The 16,357-nt window shown below is 37.7% G+C and overlaps 2 protein-coding genes across 5 annotated transcripts; both read left to right on the forward strand.

Moving 5' to 3' along the window:
* The first annotated feature begins 230 nt into the window (after positions 1 to 230).
* LOC147849113 (RNA-binding protein P-like) lies at positions 231 to 4,243 on the forward strand. 3 transcript variants are annotated; one of them, XM_087337795.1, is made up of 3 exons: positions 231 to 841; positions 1,611 to 2,638; positions 4,078 to 4,243. In XM_087337795.1, exons 1-2 carry the CDS (start codon positions 400 to 402, stop codon positions 2,618 to 2,620), a joined length of 1,452 nt encoding a protein of 483 aa, XP_087193921.1. In that variant the 5' UTR covers positions 231 to 399; the 3' UTR covers positions 2,621 to 2,638; positions 4,078 to 4,243. The 3 variants fall into 3 exon arrangements, with proteins under 3 accessions (XP_087193921.1, XP_087193918.1, XP_087193919.1); XM_087337792.1 differs by lacking the exon at positions 4,078 to 4,243 and adding an exon at positions 2,928 to 3,398; XM_087337793.1 differs by lacking the exon at positions 4,078 to 4,243 and adding an exon at positions 2,961 to 3,398.
* Positions 4,244 to 6,329: 2,086 nt separating this feature from the next.
* On the forward strand, positions 6,330 to 16,357 carry LOC147849114 (uncharacterized). Of its 2 annotated transcripts, none has more exons than XM_087337786.1 (12): positions 6,330 to 6,691; positions 8,794 to 8,905; positions 9,202 to 9,290; positions 9,368 to 9,436; positions 9,607 to 9,736; positions 10,000 to 10,158; positions 10,863 to 11,214; positions 11,296 to 11,408; positions 12,245 to 12,395; positions 13,507 to 13,964; positions 14,044 to 14,239; positions 14,350 to 16,357. In XM_087337786.1, the coding sequence occupies exons 1-12, from the start codon at positions 6,514 to 6,516 to the stop codon at positions 16,150 to 16,152; spliced, it is 3,810 nt and encodes a 1,269-aa protein (XP_087193912.1). In that variant the 5' UTR covers positions 6,330 to 6,513; the 3' UTR covers positions 16,153 to 16,357. The 2 variants fall into 2 exon arrangements, with proteins under 2 accessions (XP_087193912.1, XP_087193913.1); XM_087337787.1 differs by having other exon boundaries at positions 14,047 to 14,239.

Raw genomic sequence — 16,357 nt, forward strand, 5'->3', positions numbered from 1 at the left:
AAAAGAAGAAGAAGAAGAAGAAGAAGAAGAAGAAGAGATGCGATTTCCCGCCCAAACCATATGTGAAAAATAAAAAACAAAATTATATGTATATCATATATGTACTTAAATAAATACACATAATAAAACTGTGTTATAAAAAAAGAGAAGATTTTACGCTGTAGGGTTTCGCCGCGAGAACAGAACGCACAGAAAGAGCGAGAAGATATAGACGGAAGGGCAGGAGAAGAGAAGAAGCTAGCTAGGGTTTCTTAGATAACTGGGTACTCAGAAAGAGCTACATAGACAAGAGACAGGTACAGAGAACAGAGCACAAGAGAAACACCTAGAGAGAAACAAGAGGAAAGAAAATTGCGCACGTTCTAGAGATAGGGAGAGAGAGAGAGAGAGAGAGAAGATATGGTGATGGATCCTTTAACCAGCCCGTTAGATACCAAGAAACGAAAGCTCGAAGAGAACAATAACAGCAATGGAGCGATGCCGACTATACTTCCTTGCGAACCTACCCTAACTACAGAGGAATCACCAACTTGTGCAGACAACCTGACCGACAATCATAACGTTGTTGATGCCAGGATCCCATCATACTTATCCCGCCCTGATGTCCGCCTTATGGTTGACCTTTTGTCCAAGGAAGACCTTGCCCATCTTCTTGTTGAAGCTTCCCTTCTACACCTCGATGTCCTTGATGGCGTTCGGGAGCTCGCTGACCGTGATCCTGCCCATCGTAAGATATTTGTCCGTGGCCTTGGGTGGGAAACCGACACTGTTAGCCTCCGAGACACATTCTCTGAGTTTGGTGAGCTTGAAGAAGCCATTGCCATCATGGATCGCAACACGGGTACGTGTTATTTTATGAGCAAACTACCTTCTTTATTTATCATGCTTGGAAAATTAGAAATTGTTCAGGATGACCATGAGTTACATGTTTTTCTTTAAGTTATTGTTCAATTAACATCAGGAAAATTTGAAATTTTTATAGGAATTTACTAGAAAACTGTATGTACTTTCTTGCACATTTCATGGGAATACCCAAAAAAATTGCATATTTCTAACAAAATTTGTTTCTTTCTGCATGAGATAATAGGAAATTATTTGCGTATATCTATTTAGGCATGCATACATCCATCCTAACGTATACATACATACGTAAAGATATATGTTGGTGACTTATGCATTAAGCAATCACATGGTGGGGAAGAATATCACAATTTTCTGGGATTTTTAAATTTTTTTTTTATAAATTCTTATGGCTTGTCTCTTTTATACATATAATAAAAGGAAATGGGAAATCATCACAATACATGTTTTAGAGTATTTGTGCATTCTGATCAGTTTTTTTATTATTTCTAAATGAAGAGATCTTAATTTTTCAGCCACTACCAAAGATTTAGCGGAACTTATCAGATGTATGACATAGACTTCCTTAATGCTGGAAATAGTTTGAAATTATGAAGAAATACCATATAGGCGTAGGCATTTATTAAAGTCATGAAATAACCAAAAAAATTTGAAAAAATACCCCAAATTAGAGGAAATCGTAATGAGATTTTTGTATTTTTATTGAACACTTATTAGTGCCGAAGTGAATGAGACTGTCTTTTTGCCAGGTAAGAGTCGAGGATATGGCTTTGTAACTTTTAAACACATTGATGGTGCAATTAATGCACTCAAAGAACCAAGCAAACGCATTGATGGGCGAATCAGTGTATGCCAACTTGCTACCCAAGGCTCCAGTGGGTCATCTCAGCCTCCACAAGACTTAGCAACAAGAAAAATCTATGTGGGTAATGTTCCTTTGGACTGGCCAGTGGATGAACTTTTGAGCATATTTGCCCAATATGGAGATATCGAGGAGGGCCCACTTGGTCTTGATAAGCAGGTGGGTAAAGTGAGAGGGTTTGCTCTCTTTATCTACAAATCATCTGAGTCGGCAAAAAGAGCTCTTGAGGAGCCTGTGAAGACTGTCAACGGGCATCAGCTTTTTTGCAAGCTTGCGATTGAAGGTGCAAAACAGAGGGCAGCCATTCAGCATAGTGGTGGACAACCTGAGATGAGTGAGCTAGCCAATACAGGCGGCCACCCATATGGTCAATATGCTGCGGGTCCTTCTCAAAGCATGATGGCAGCACAAGGAATTCCATACAACCAAAATACTGATCCGGGAATGCATGCTGGATTGAGCCAGAGCCAGAGTGTGAACCCTAATGTGGTTATGCCAATGCAGTGCCGACCTATAGGGAGTAATTCATCCATGCCTTCAGCCATGAATAATGTTCCTCATCACTGGCAAGCCGGGGCTAATACTACTCTGCAAAAGGGAGCTCCTATAGGGATGACACCACATGATCCATATGGTCAGCAGCAAACGATGTCTTATCCAGGGATGTATGCGAGTGTAGGAACTCCATTATCATCATATAATCCAGGATCGGTTGTATCAATGGGTTCTCAGACTCCAGTTGTTCAAGGACAGTATGGCATGCCTTCTTATCAAAGCCAACATCTATCGGGGCCTTACCAGAATACACAAACTCAGCAGCAGGATGCAATAGCATCATCTGGGCCTCGAGTCCCACAGATAGGAGGAGTTCCGTCAATACCCTATTATGGAATGTAAACATGTCTTTAAAAGCAGGTATGCATAATTCTTTCGCTTTTTTCTTCCATGGGTTTTAGCTTTTATGTTCTGGGTTTTAATAATTTCTCAGTCTGTTTTTAGTTAACATTTGTCCGATTCTGAAAATTGTGTTTGAATTCATTTGAGCAATAGTCTAAGTTATGTTTTCTTATATATGCTTATAGTCTTTTGAACTCCAGCTCAGTTTGTTTTCCTTGATCTATTAGTCAATTGTGCATTTGGTGTCCTTTTTACACTGTTTCTTAACTACCTTGTAACCTTGTTGATGATGTCTCTGTTTTCTCAGTGCAACTGTTTTTGTGTGTCAAATCAATTCCAGGATAAGTTGGTCTTAGGGAAGCTGTATTATATTGAGAATCCTATGGGCCATCTTTCAAGCTACATGGGGAGGTTGTTTTGTTTTGGATCAGACAAGTTCTTTTGAAGACCAGGACGAAGTTTGTTGTGGTTATACTCCTTGTTTTGAAAAAAAAGATGATTTGAATTGGGCCACTTTCAGCTTTATGTCTCTTTTTTCTATATGTAGGAATTTTGATGGATTTTATATTTGCTGAACATGATGCTCTGTTGAGAGTGCATTCAAAGTTCTGCTTTAGTTAATGTCAAGATTGAGAATATTGTTTAGCCTCTCAATTGTATTGAAATTCTGTTTATGCTGTCCGATGTTGAGAATGCATATGTTGTGCTGATATAGTTCCTGACAAGATTGAGAATGTTGTCTTACATCTCAACTCTATTATAATTCTGTTTTTTGCTTCATAGGTGTGATCTGTATTGGGCCTATAGAGTCCCTGTGCTGTTTTAAGCTATGAAAAAACAAGATTGAGACTTTTGTTCTTGTTTTGTGATTCTGTTTTTTGGTTTCCTGATTTATCTGAATTGGGCTGTGTAGCATGCTATGTGTACTGTCAGTTCTTATGTTGTCCAATTAGTTTGCAAAAGCATTTTACAAATTTTACAATTCAGGCTTCTTCTTCTATATTGTTCCGTCAACACATTTTTATGAAGATGTAGCAATGATATGCTGAGTTACTATTGGAAATGTGAAGGTTTGAAGATTGATCTGTTGGGTTTGTCTAGGATGTGTAAATAAAATGTTTTTAATGATAGAAATTGAATCAAGTTCAATGCCTGATCTTAATGTTCTTTGTTGGAAGATATTTTTATTATTGGGAAACTTGTACTTACCAGAAATATTTTTTATGGTTCATTGATAAATATTGCCAATGTAATGATTGGATATGTAAATCTTTGTTGGTGTAAATGTTCCAAAATGCAATCAACTTTTGTTTATCAATTTGTAATGCATTATCTTACTAGCACACATTTTTGGTGCCTCTGTAATCAATCAATTTGGGGAACTTCATTTGAGTATTATTATGCAGTTGCTTCTACAGGAAAGATGGAAGACTTGCTTGATCTTAGTCTTTCGACAGGACTCATGCCATTACAGAAGAATAGTTTTGAATCATGATACAAAAAAGGAAAGATGGGTGTAAGAGTCTTGAATTGTCAGGTATGAAAGCGGATGATACGCCTGTATGATGTGAAACCAGCATATATCCTCAACCTAAGGATTTTGGAATGACAGTTGAACATTTGATATGCTCATGTGGCTGATGTGAAGAAAGCAAACCATATTTTGCTTAAAACAATTTTTTGAGCAGTCTAATTCTTCTCATATATGGCTAAATGGTTGTGTAATTATGTAGTGGTTGAATAATTTGTAATAATATGTTGGTGGGGGCCAGTTAATTGTTGACGTCCACAAGTGGAATTATTTATTTTTATTTGCCAAGCTGGGGAAAATCCTATTTATTAGGTCAAATGTATTTGGACGCGTGATTCCTTCTCTCAACAATTTTGATTGCATTTCCTCTCCTCGTGCAGCCCTCAAATCTTGATACTAGGCTTATTGATGTCACAATATCAAGAGTTCATGACGATTTCATCCTTTGTATATGTGAAAAATCTTTTGTGGAACTGCATCTGTTACTAATACGAACCACAGTTAGCTAACAGCTAAGGCCATTGGCTATAGGTATAATTTGACGACTTCTGCCTTTGTACATTATGAAATTTGTACTTTCTTTAACATTTTCTAGACATTCTTTAATGACGTAGTGTGTTTCCTGTATAAAGTTTCAATAGCAATCATGTCTCAAAAGCAAGTGGATAAAAAATAGATCTAGATTGATTACGAAATCTGAAACCTTACTGCATTAGTAGATTTAGTGTCCATTGTGATTAAGATACTTGAGTGTGCTTCTTAGCTATTTGTCTTCAATTTAATTACATGGACGCATAGTTGTTTTGTATGGTTATTTTGGTAGAATTTGATGAAGAAAAGGTATGTTGATATAGATGAAAGTTTGTGCACTTGTCAAATTCGATTGAAATTGTTTTTTTTGCAATAAAGTATTGAAAAGCTCTCAAGCTTGAACTATCAACCTACTTTTCATGCTTGCATGTACCGTCACATGTTAAGGGTCATCCTTTTTCCCTACAATCATGACATTGAATACTAGAATCATAAATTTCTAAGAGAACATTTGTAACTTAGCAATTGGAACATTGTGAAACATTAGACAATTTCTATCTTGGGTGACTATGATATAACCACCAACTTTTCATTTGATCAAATAATTCATGACTTGATTGCAACATATGTCCAAATTCTAGTTTAACAACCACCCTATCGAAGCAATGGTATGTCATAAACTTTTCATACATTGTCAAGTGGAATATTTCACTTGCAACATTTGTTAAGGTTTGACCATGAGTATAATATCATTGACTAATGAGGAACATGCCATAGGAGACCCATGATTTGGGTGACAATAAATCATGTCATTGTCAATTGCATCATGATGACTTTCAATGACCATGGCGTGGCTATGGTTTTTGCGCCCCTTGGGGATATGATCAACATTGAGTGATCATGTGTCCATGGGGTCATTGTTTCCGTGCCCAAAATCTATTGTCACGGACATTGATGATTAACCGAGTTGAACTCCATAGGGGATGGTGGGTGGACATCACCCACACACTTGGTCTTGTTAGCTACCCATCCAAAATCCTCACGCTTTGAGCGAGCCCTTTGAATGAGCATAGTCATTTACGAATACCATTGATCAGTTGCTCTTTTGATGTAGTTGGATGTGAGCAAACACAAATTAACCACTCATATGTGTTTGATGACACATGGGGGTTTCTTGAGCACATACATCTTTGTGTTTGCTCACATCCAATGGCATCAAGAGGAACAAGGCATGGTTGATTGATGGCAATGGCAAGCGACAATGATCACTTGGAACACGAGAATATAGACGGGCAAGGCGGATGGCAAAAGATCAAACGTCGGGGTGACAAGCATGCAACATCCCCCTAGTGGAGTTAAACTTGGGAGTTCGAAGCACAATGTTTTGATTCGAACAATATGCACTTGACTATTCACGTCCACATAGGCAATGCATGAGGTGTGTGTGGCCGGGTGCTACGCCAAGTTACCCGTAAGGCGCCAGACCTGGAGCAAGGGAATGAATTGTGACATGAGGCCAGAGGAAGGCCACTTACATACTTTGCTTGTTGCCTTGTAACATGGTGCGTGTGTTTGTTTGTGCTGTTTTTTTATTTCTAAATTTTAGTTTTGGGTTCTTATTTTTTGGTTTTTGTCTTTGGCTTTTCTTTCTTCTGCGTTTCTCTTCCATAGCTCTCTCTCGCTCGCTCTCTCGCTGCGCGCAGGTTTCTTGCTCCGCGATCTGCACCCACCGAATACATCGAAGGACGGAAAATAGAAGAACAGAACAGGTCACGAGAGCGTCCGTACGAACGAACAGTAAATAAATCGGACGTTTTCTTTTTTAGAATCCATGGCCTCGAATTCCAGAGAAGAAGAAGGAGCTAGCTCTTCTGCAGAGACGCCAAAGTTTGATCCTGCAGAATCTGTTAGCAGAGAGTGGCCTTCTTTGGAGACGATTGCTTCTTCTGCCTCTACGTCTCCCGCGTGGAATACTGAAGATGATGATGAATCTGGATCATGTGTCCCCGGTAAGCATCTTCGCTTTCTTCTCATTTCCTTTTGTCTGTAGGATGTTTTTTCTTTCCACAGTAAATTTTCATTTTTAGGGCTTCTGAATCTTCGCATGGTTCTGCATAGTAGATGCTTAAACCGCTTGTGAGAGGAGACTTTAGGCCTGGTTGATATCGAAAGACAGGAATTAATTTTTTGCAGATATGGCCAGAAACCATCGTGTTGAATTATTTTAGACTTTCCGACTCTTCTCACTGTGCTTTAAAGTGTATGTATTTGGAGACTTATGCCTGTTTCGAGTGGAATGCTTGGATGAAAACCTGTTTTGATGTGGTGCAAATCACTGTTTGCAAGGACTGTTGAGGTTGGATGGAAACAATTTCAGCTGATGTTGTACAAAATCACTAGTCACAAGAAAGTAAGAAGAACAATTCTTGGCAGGTCCACTGAGGGTGCAGAAAAACAAGCTCAACCGGTGTAGTATAAAATCATTTGTTGCAAGAAAAGTGTGGCAGACATTTTGTTTTGTCTACAGATGTGAGACAAATTTTGTTGTCGCAAGTAAAGTAGGACATCCAACTTCTTGTGCTGCCTATTGAGGTGGGAAAGTGACATATCAGATGATGTAGCACAAAAAAGTTAGTTGCAAGAAATGTGAGGCAAACAACCTTTGTATGGCTAGTTGAGGTTGGACAAGAAAAACATCGTCAAACAAGCAACAGAAGTGCAGACTCGGATCAAACCTAAGCGTCCCCGATTAATAGCTATGGCTATTTTGCAAAGCACTCCGATGTTCTTTTGTAACTTTGGCTTTGTGTGAGTCTGAATTGCCTGTCAGTGGTAATGGTGTATTTGACACGCATTGTTTGGAAAATATATCTTCTACTAAGCAGACAAGTCTCCTTCTCATACGTGATATCTTGTTTGAAAAATTTCCAACCATGAATTAAAGATTCAATTGTCATTGTGATGAACGAGGGCAAATTTCCTGTAAGTACTTTAATTCAAGGCAGGAGGCATGGTTTCTCTTTTAATTCGATAGAAATGTACACCGTGCTCCTCGATTGTTAGTGGCATATGGCTTACTAGGTATGAGTTGACACAATAAAAGAGAAAGAAGAAGAAGAAATGGGTACACCAAGGTGACTATGTGAGGCAGTGGATGGTCTTGCCCTTGAAAGGAACTGAAAGGCAGTAAAAGTGAAAACTGAGGTCTTAACTCTTACATCCCATTGATCAACACATTCTACACTCTAGGATAGAGAAAAACTGTAAAATAACAGAATATATGGTACCTCCTAATTTCCAAGCGTGTTTATTACTCAAGCTTTGTCACAGTTTGCATTAATTGTAACATTTCCAAATGTAATAACCTCATTCACATGTCCTTGTAGATTTCATGGATTAGGCATTTATCCTAAATAATTCTGCAAATTAATGCAAATTATAATAGCCATATTGTATATTTCTGGCCCTAATTATCCTTAATTGCACTTGATTCAAGATAATTGTCACAAGCTGTGTTTAAATGCTGGTATAGTAAGAGCTGTTTGTGGGGTTCTGCACATGTAAGATCTCCAGATAATCCGAGGAGTGGGACATTCAATTGAGATCTATAATCAGAAGCTTGAATGTTATCCTAACCATCAATGAGAATCTCTACCAAGCTAGATATTTCACAGAAAAATTTAAAATTTTCCTTTTTTATAGTGCAAGGCTACATCATCACAAGAAAGCCATATATCATTTACTTATCTGCAATATCTAAGAGAGGAAAATTTCATTGGTTTGGGTACATGATTATATTGTCAAACAATTGAGATACTATGAAGTATGAAGCCATTCATTCTCTGTTAATTTAGTTCACCTTATGGCTTGTTTAGATCACTGATGATTCAGTAGGCATCTCTTCCCTTTGATGATCTTCAATCTAGGGTGTCCTCTATAACTTAATACAGGCTTGATTATCTACCATTTTGAGTTGGAATCTTACAAAATAGACAAATATGAGTAAAAGCCATTGTGAACTATTTACAATATTTATCTCTTAACTTTGAATTTTAATTTTGTTTCAATTATTCCTTCCATGACGTCATTTTTGTGTTAAATTCTTTGTTAGGAACAAGACCGTCAGATTTATATGGAAAATTTACGTGGAAGATCGAGAATTTTTCACAAATAAACAAAAGGGAGCTTCGAAGTAATTTATTTGAAGTTGGTAGCTACAAATGGTAAATATGAATGTAAATTTCTAAGAATTTGATAATAGTGATGCCTATATAGGAGAGTCATGCTTGAGAAAGGTATGCAAATTTTGAATGTTGCGGCTGTCTGAATATATCAAATATAACATTATCTTAGGTCTAGTCTATGACATCTGAATATATCAAGCATAGCATTATTGGCAGTATAATGGAAGGATTTAAATTTTGATGATTATCAAACAAAGGTTGTTCTTTCCTGGTTTTGCACTAGTTTATACATTATATTCTATGTATAAAAGCATCAATTTACTTCGTTTATGCAGGTATATTCTTGTGTATCCCCAAGGTTGCGACGTTTGTAATCATTTGTCCCTCTTTCTCTGTGTTGCTGATTATGACAAACTGCTACCTGGTATGAGTGAACCTATGCACATTTTAGATGCTTTGCCAATTCTTGAGACTGACGCAAAATTTAACATATCTGTGTAGGCTGGAGTCATTTTGCACAATTTACTATTGCTGTTGTTAATAAAGACCCGAAAAAGTCCAAGTACTCAGGCAAGTTTTGAGAAGAGGCACATGTATATGGAATTAAATTTATTTTACAAATAGTCAAAGACATGCTCTATGTGTTTGATATTTTAACTGGGTCTAGAAAACAATTGGCGAAAAGTGGCATGTATCTACTCACACTCATGTATATATCGTGAAATAATTTGTTTCGCCAGATACATTGCACCGGTTTTGCAAAAAGGAACATGATTGGGGATGGAAGAAATTTATGGAGCTTTCGAAAGTGTTGGATGGCTTCACAGTTGCAGATACTCTTGTTATTAAAGCTCAAGTACAAGTAATCCGGTATGATTTCAGAATCAAATGTTTTTGTTCTGATGCTGTCATAATTATAATTCTCTGGGGTGATTCGGTTGAACTAGACTCATGGCTTGGATATGAACTAGACTCATAGAACTAGACGCTGGGCTGACATTTTTTTAATCATAGAACTAGACGCATGGCTTTGATACGAACACTGAGCAAGTAAAACTGACACTAAATGGATCAATATAATACCAATAGCAAACTGAATGTTCAGTAGAGTAACCTTTTATTTCTCCTTGCAGAGAAAACCCTCATCGTCCATTCAGGTGCTTAGACTGCCAGTACAGGAGGGAACTGATTCGTGTGTACTTGACCAATGTTGAAGGGATATGCCGTCGCTTTGTGGAGGAGAAACGTGAGAAGATTGGGAAGCTAATGGAAGATTCCTTGAGATGGTCCAGGTGTGTCAGTATTTGGATTTTTGATAGATAAAGTACTTTTCTTGTCTCCTTGCACATTCCGGGACTTTGAATTTAACTGTCAAATTAAGAAATGTCTCATAATTGTCTTTGAGCATGTAGATGACCCTGTGTTTTTAACCAGTTTATCGACATTCTCTCTTGGATATCTAAGCATGATTTTTGTCGAGGGTTCCAACCACCAAGTGGAAACTTACTTTCTTTGTTTACTTCGATATGTGTTTGTGTGCATCTTTCTTTCCTTTAGATTGGGCTTTTCCATTGTTTATTTATCATGACTTTCAATTCTTTCTTCCATGTCTTTCTCTCTCGATGCATAGAAGTCATTTGGTAAGTAGTCATAGGAGAGAAAATGCATGGCACATGTACTGAAATGTCTACTAAAAATGACTGATAGATTGTTAGAAATAAGCTTCTAATTTATCTGCTCTATAAATGCTACAACAAGCCTACTTTTTGCTCTGATGTCAGCTGGTCCCCATCGAGGTTTAACAGTTGTTTTATATTCCATTGGGTGACTTTTGGTAGTTTGGTCAGCAGTACAGAGCATCTAGTGCTACTTGTACCTTTTACCTTGAGAAGACATGCATAAGCATTTCACTCTCCAGTCTAGAAACACTTAAAAATCATGATTTTTCTTTGATACATTTTTAGGTCTAAAATTTCTCTTATACTTTATTGGGCAGCTTTCGAGTTTTTTGGTCAACAGTAGAGGAGAACATGCGCCGCCGCTTATCCCGTGAGAAGACAGACACAATCTTAAAAGCGATCGTGAAGTGTTTTTTCAATGAAAAAGAGGTTACCTCAACCTTGGTTATGGATGCTCTTTATAGTGGGTATCGAGCGTTGGATTACCGAAGTAAAAATAAAAAAGGAAAGATAAATGGATTTGAAGTGGAGGAAGCTCATAATCCTATTGTTTGGGTCGAGAAAGAGTTCTTTGTTCTTGCTGGTGATGTGCTTCTGCTCTTGGATCGTGCAGTAAATGAATCAATCCCATTCTACAAAGATGACAAGGGACCTCAAAATAGAACTAAGGTAAACTGTGAACTTTATTATAGTAAATAGTACAACGAAGTTTCTCCGTAGCCAAGTCCTTCCAATGTACATTTTGTGTAGGATGTAAGCTCTGGAGATGATTTTGGAAAAGATAACCTTGAACGGGATGAAAGAAGGCTTACAGAGCTTGGACGACGAACAGTAGAAATGTTTGTCCTAGGTCACCTGTTCAGGTACTCAATCATGGATATGATCTTTGTTTTCTTAGTCTCTTTTACAAGTGGTTGCTAGCCTAATGCTAAAATGGTGAGAATCTCTTTTATTATCCTTAATATCACAATATATATAGTACGAATCATTCATTGTTAGAGCAATCAATATCAACTCTAGGCTAAATTTAATCTTAGCAGAGGTAATTATCATGCAGAGAGAAATAAATCCATACTGATTTATTGCAAATAGTTGAGAAGACCATTATTAATATGAGATTTTGGTTTAATTTAACTTTCTGATCCATACATTTCACATGTAAGGTTGAGAGGTTCATTGTCACTATTTTTATCTATAGCCATTTTTTGTTAATAAACCATCTGGCATGTTCAAGTCTTACACTGATATCACTAATTTATTTGATGCTACCGTAGAAAGGAAGTGTTGAACACATTCCTTCTGGTGTTCTTTGGCAACCTTACTAACTGAGCTACTTCCGTTTTATTTATTTAACTTTTGAGTTTTCTCAGACCTTGTGAAACCCTCATTTTTATTTATTTCCGTGGCTGTCTTTACTGTCTCCATATGTATGAAATTTATTTGATAGTTGATCGCATTCTTTTTACTTTTGTTTGAACAAACATTTTTCTCTTTGCTTTCAAAATTTGTGTATGATCTCGTCATAGTATTTTTTCATAATCTACATATCCTCATTTCAAGTAATTTTTTATGAAAAAATAGGATGTTATTCATGATTTAGTTTTGTTTTATATTCTTGAAATTCAGATTTTGATTGTCATTCGGCTGTATCTAGTTGCATGTTAGAAGTAATAATGCAACAGTTATTTCAATATTGCAGTAACCGCGTTGAAGTGGCTTATCTTGAAGCAATTGCTTTAAAACGTCAAGAAGAGCTGATACGTGAAGAGGAGGCTGCAGAACAAGCAGAAATAAAACTAAAAGCAAGGCGGGAAGCTGCTGAAAAAGAGAAACGAAACAAGAAAAAACAGGTGTTTGCATCCACATATATCAATATCCATCAAGCTAATGGAAAAGTGGCTTCATATAGTTGATATTGTATTGAATCAAAATCATGGTTTAATGTGTTCCCCAAATAATTCAGGCCATGTTTTCCAGTTGCCACTTATTTAGCTTTAAGTAATATCAATGTCATTGCTCTGTTTAATACATCTATAGAAGCTTTTTTCCTGTGTGTTATGAGCTTCACCATTGTAGGATGATGAATATATATGTACCATTAAGGCTGGACATTTAATATGAGCATAACGTTATGAACCAATTCTAAAGGCTAAGTTCAATGGATTTAAGGGTAGGATAAGTGGTAAATCGGTTATATTAGGACTTGGAACAAACCCTTTTTGGAGCCTAGGGAGTTCAGCTATATAAAGAGAACTACCTACCCTTTTTGTTATGGCTTTTTTTAAGACAGTATTAAGACTCTGCTGGTGAGACAAAGCTTTCATATTTTGAATCTGATGCTAGCCAAATATGTTCAAGGCCATATTCAGTAGTATGGGATGCCAATTGGGTTTTTTATTTTCTTGACCTTTTCTCTGGAATAGTTGCTGTGGTTAATCACAGTTAGTTTATTATTTTGCCTTTAATCTTTTACTTAATTGTTTATCGTTAGCATCGATCATATATGGCACATGAACTGAGGTTACATTTTTGCATCGTGAGCAATCATTGTGAGTTGATGGGGGGAAGTGCATATGTCAGCTTTGTAGAGTTCTGACATAATCAAACTCATGCAAGGTATACTGATTTGAGTTTCAAAGGATGTTTGTGGTGGATCATAAAACTATATGAGCAAGTGACAAAAAGAGTGATCTTGATTGAGCATATTAATTTTGTTCTCATAACTCTTCACTGTTCTTGTATGCTTATGCCTTTGCTGACATGGGCTTGAACTGCCCCATTTCCCCAATCTTGGTATATTTTGGTTGATTGAGCTCTTTGTGTATATGTTGCGCATTCTCGCAGTTCCAAATTCCAGATTAAAGGGATAAAATTTTTAGCATTTCTTTTGCTCCTTAATTTTGCGAAGAATATAGTACTGTATTTTGTTAATATCTTTGTGTTTCTTGTCTAATGATTTAGGCAAAACAAAGGCGAAACAGTCGCAAAGAAAAAGATAAGACTGTTGAAGTGAAGCATCTAGGAACACAAGAATTGAGGCAACAAGAAGATTCAACAAGCAGTAGAGCTACTGTAAGCTCCTTGTCAAAAGGAACTTCTATTATGGGGGATGATGATGATGATTCAAGTGTCCTGGATAATGTTGATGGTGTAGTGGGTACGCTGAGGCCTACTACAGAAGATATTTGGGAAAGGGAAGGGGCCGAGATGCATCAAGCAATGGAAGCAAGTTTCAGTGGAGGTTCATGTATAGACTCTGCTCCAAATGGCCAATCAAATCAGATACAGGAAGGTCTTTTAGATGACAGTTCATCTACATGTTCCTCAGATTCTATTTTATTTCACACTGCTTCAAATGGGCCTGGTAGAAAGAGGTCAAACACAAATATGGCAGATTTAAGCCCAGCATCCGCAAGCAGGTAACCATTTGTTTTTATGATATTTGTATAATGACGTTTTCTGGAACTATGTGGGTTATCAGTTTCCTGTATTGTGTAGCAGAGCACGTGGAAGGGTCAGTAATGAAAAGGACTCAAGTCAAGGTGAAACTGTTGGAGCGCTAAGGGGCAGATCAGGCAGTTCCAGTCGAACAGAGAACAGCTGTAACTGCAATACCGGCGATCCTGACACAGACACTGTTATTACATCCCTAAAGAAACGGGTGGAAAGGCTTCAACAGTGTCTTTTAGAAAAGGTGTCATGTTTGTCAATGAAAAAAGGAATTTTTGGTTTTTGGCTTGTACTCTGTATGGTAGTAAGATGTTTATTTATTTATTTTTGGGGCGGTGTCTGTTATTCCTATAGGAGGAGCTGGTTACAACATTACAGAAACAACTTAGTCATTATCAACATCAAGTTGGTAATGATGGAGATGGAAAAGCTGGGGATGATGCTCAAGGACATGGTGATTCTGACAATGGTGGCACGGAATATATCAAGCTTTTGAAGAAAGATAATAAGCCTAAAGAAAACATGGAGAATGAGGGAAAGAATGTCGAGAAATATGCGATGAATCATATTGAAATATCCTCTCCTAAGAAGATTTACAATGCTCAAGCCAGGTTGACTAGTAGCACCTGTGAACAGAATGCTACTGAAACGCTTCGTTCTCTTAACCCTGCAGATTTTCCTTCTCTAACAAGTGCAGGGAAAGTGGATACACAACTATCCAGGCCATCAAGTGCATCAAGTCTGCCAACAACTTCAAGAGTAACACCTGCAGGTTTTACTTCTGTAACAAGTGCAGCAACTGTGGATACTAATATTCCAAGGCCATCAAGTGCATCAGGTCTACCAACAACGTCAAGAGTAGTACCGGTTGTCTCACAACAATGGAATGAACCCCCACCTCTGTCACGGTCTGTTAGTGCCATAGACAGGCTAGGAGTGACAGTCACAGAGCCAGCATCGTCGTCGTCGTCATCATCATCATCATCTATGCAGCAAAACTCACCAGTCATTCCTTCTTACAGGAATGCTGCTGCAGGTATCATGAGAACCAGTAGCCCATTTGCGACATCAACCCCAATGGTCCCTCATGCTGATCCTGGCTTCCGAAATGATTTGCAATACATGAACATGACTTTGCATGGAGGCTTACATCAGTCGGCAATACCTTATGCTGTTGCACAAAATGATGTAGCAATGCAGAAGTTCTTGGGTGGTTTTGGAGTACACACTGCTGCTACAAGAGATGAATCGAGATTTGGGGTCAAGCTATCTCGAAGTGAATCTGATATGGTTATGCGAACAAACAGAATTGATACAATGGATGCTAGTGGAAATACGCAATCAGATTGTCAGCGAGAAAGAAGCTTGGGTTTCACTTTTGGCACAGTCACTCCCGAGATGCTACATTTACAGCAGCAACAAGAGAATCAGCTTAGCCACATGGATAATGGTCATTTTGAACAATTTTCCTCACAGAGTATGAGTGCAAATGTACTAGAACATCATTCTGTTCAGATGCATGATCCATGTTCTCCTTTGAGTGAACATCAAGAGAGCTTTTCTCAATGTGTTAATACATTGCAGGCCAGACATATAGGGGCAGAAATGGCTGTCTCTGGTTCAACAATGCCAGAAGAGTTCCCCCATCTTGACATAATCAATGAACTACTTGATGAGGATAAGATTCTCAGTGCAAAAGCATTGAATGCTTTCCTTAGACAGGCAGGTTATCAAAGCATTCAGTCTCCTGTGAATGTATATGATTATCAAAGGATGTACGCAAGTCAAATGGGATTGGATGTGAATCCTATGATTCATAGTGGCAATGCTGCAGAGAGGAGTGATGCAGGCATCCATGTCAATGTTCCTCCATTCTCTAATGCTCCGGATGGCAGGGTCATTAATGGTCATGGAGATAACATGCACCTACAGTCATACACACTTTCTCCATTGCATTGTAGTGGATTATTAGAAGGCATGCCTGAACACCATTGGCAAGGTTCTCAAGGAGACTTAACATCCATGAATGGATATCAAAATGATATGGATGTCTTGGTTGGCTATCCAATACAAACCCATGCTGGTATCCCAGATTGTCCTCCATATACACTAGGGCAGAATGGATATTCTATCTACTCCCAAATGAAGCATCCTTGAACAAGATGCTCAATGAAATTCTGAAACACATCTGTTTGCTGGTGTTTTTAGGAGGGTTTTTTGGTCTCATGTATTGGTAAAACGTCAATTTGAGATTAGCATTCTTATTTTGATTGGAAATTTCTTAAAACCTCTGATGTTTACAAATCAGTTGTCTGTAAGATAAGATTCTAAAATATATATTTTAGTATATTCACCACTCCTA

Source organism: Azolla caroliniana, unplaced genomic scaffold (genome assembly GCF_043228905.1).
Source record: "Azolla caroliniana isolate FFs.n. ecotype wild unplaced genomic scaffold, voAzoCaro1.0.p SCAF_126, whole genome shotgun sequence".
NCBI lineage: Eukaryota > Viridiplantae > Streptophyta > Polypodiopsida > Salviniales > Salviniaceae > Azolla > Azolla caroliniana.

Bases quoted from the DNA above. Each gene is read 5' to 3' on its own strand.
- LOC147849113 (XM_087337795.1), top strand. From the start codon at position 400: ATGGTGATGGATCCTTTAACCAGCCCGTTAGATACCAAGAAACGAAAG. The intron at 842-1,610 runs GTACGTGTTATT...TCTTTTTGCCAG, and splicing joins CATCATGGATCGCAACACGG to GTAAGAGTCGAGGATATGGC.
- LOC147849114 (XM_087337786.1), top strand. From the start codon at position 6,514: ATGGCCTCGAATTCCAGAGAAGAAGAAGGAGCTAGCTCTTCTGCAGAG. The intron at 9,437-9,606 runs GCAAGTTTTGAG...TTGTTTCGCCAG, and splicing joins GAAAAAGTCCAAGTACTCAG to ATACATTGCACCGGTTTTGC. The intron at 11,215-11,295 runs GTAAACTGTGAA...CATTTTGTGTAG, and splicing joins GACCTCAAAATAGAACTAAG to GATGTAAGCTCTGGAGATGA.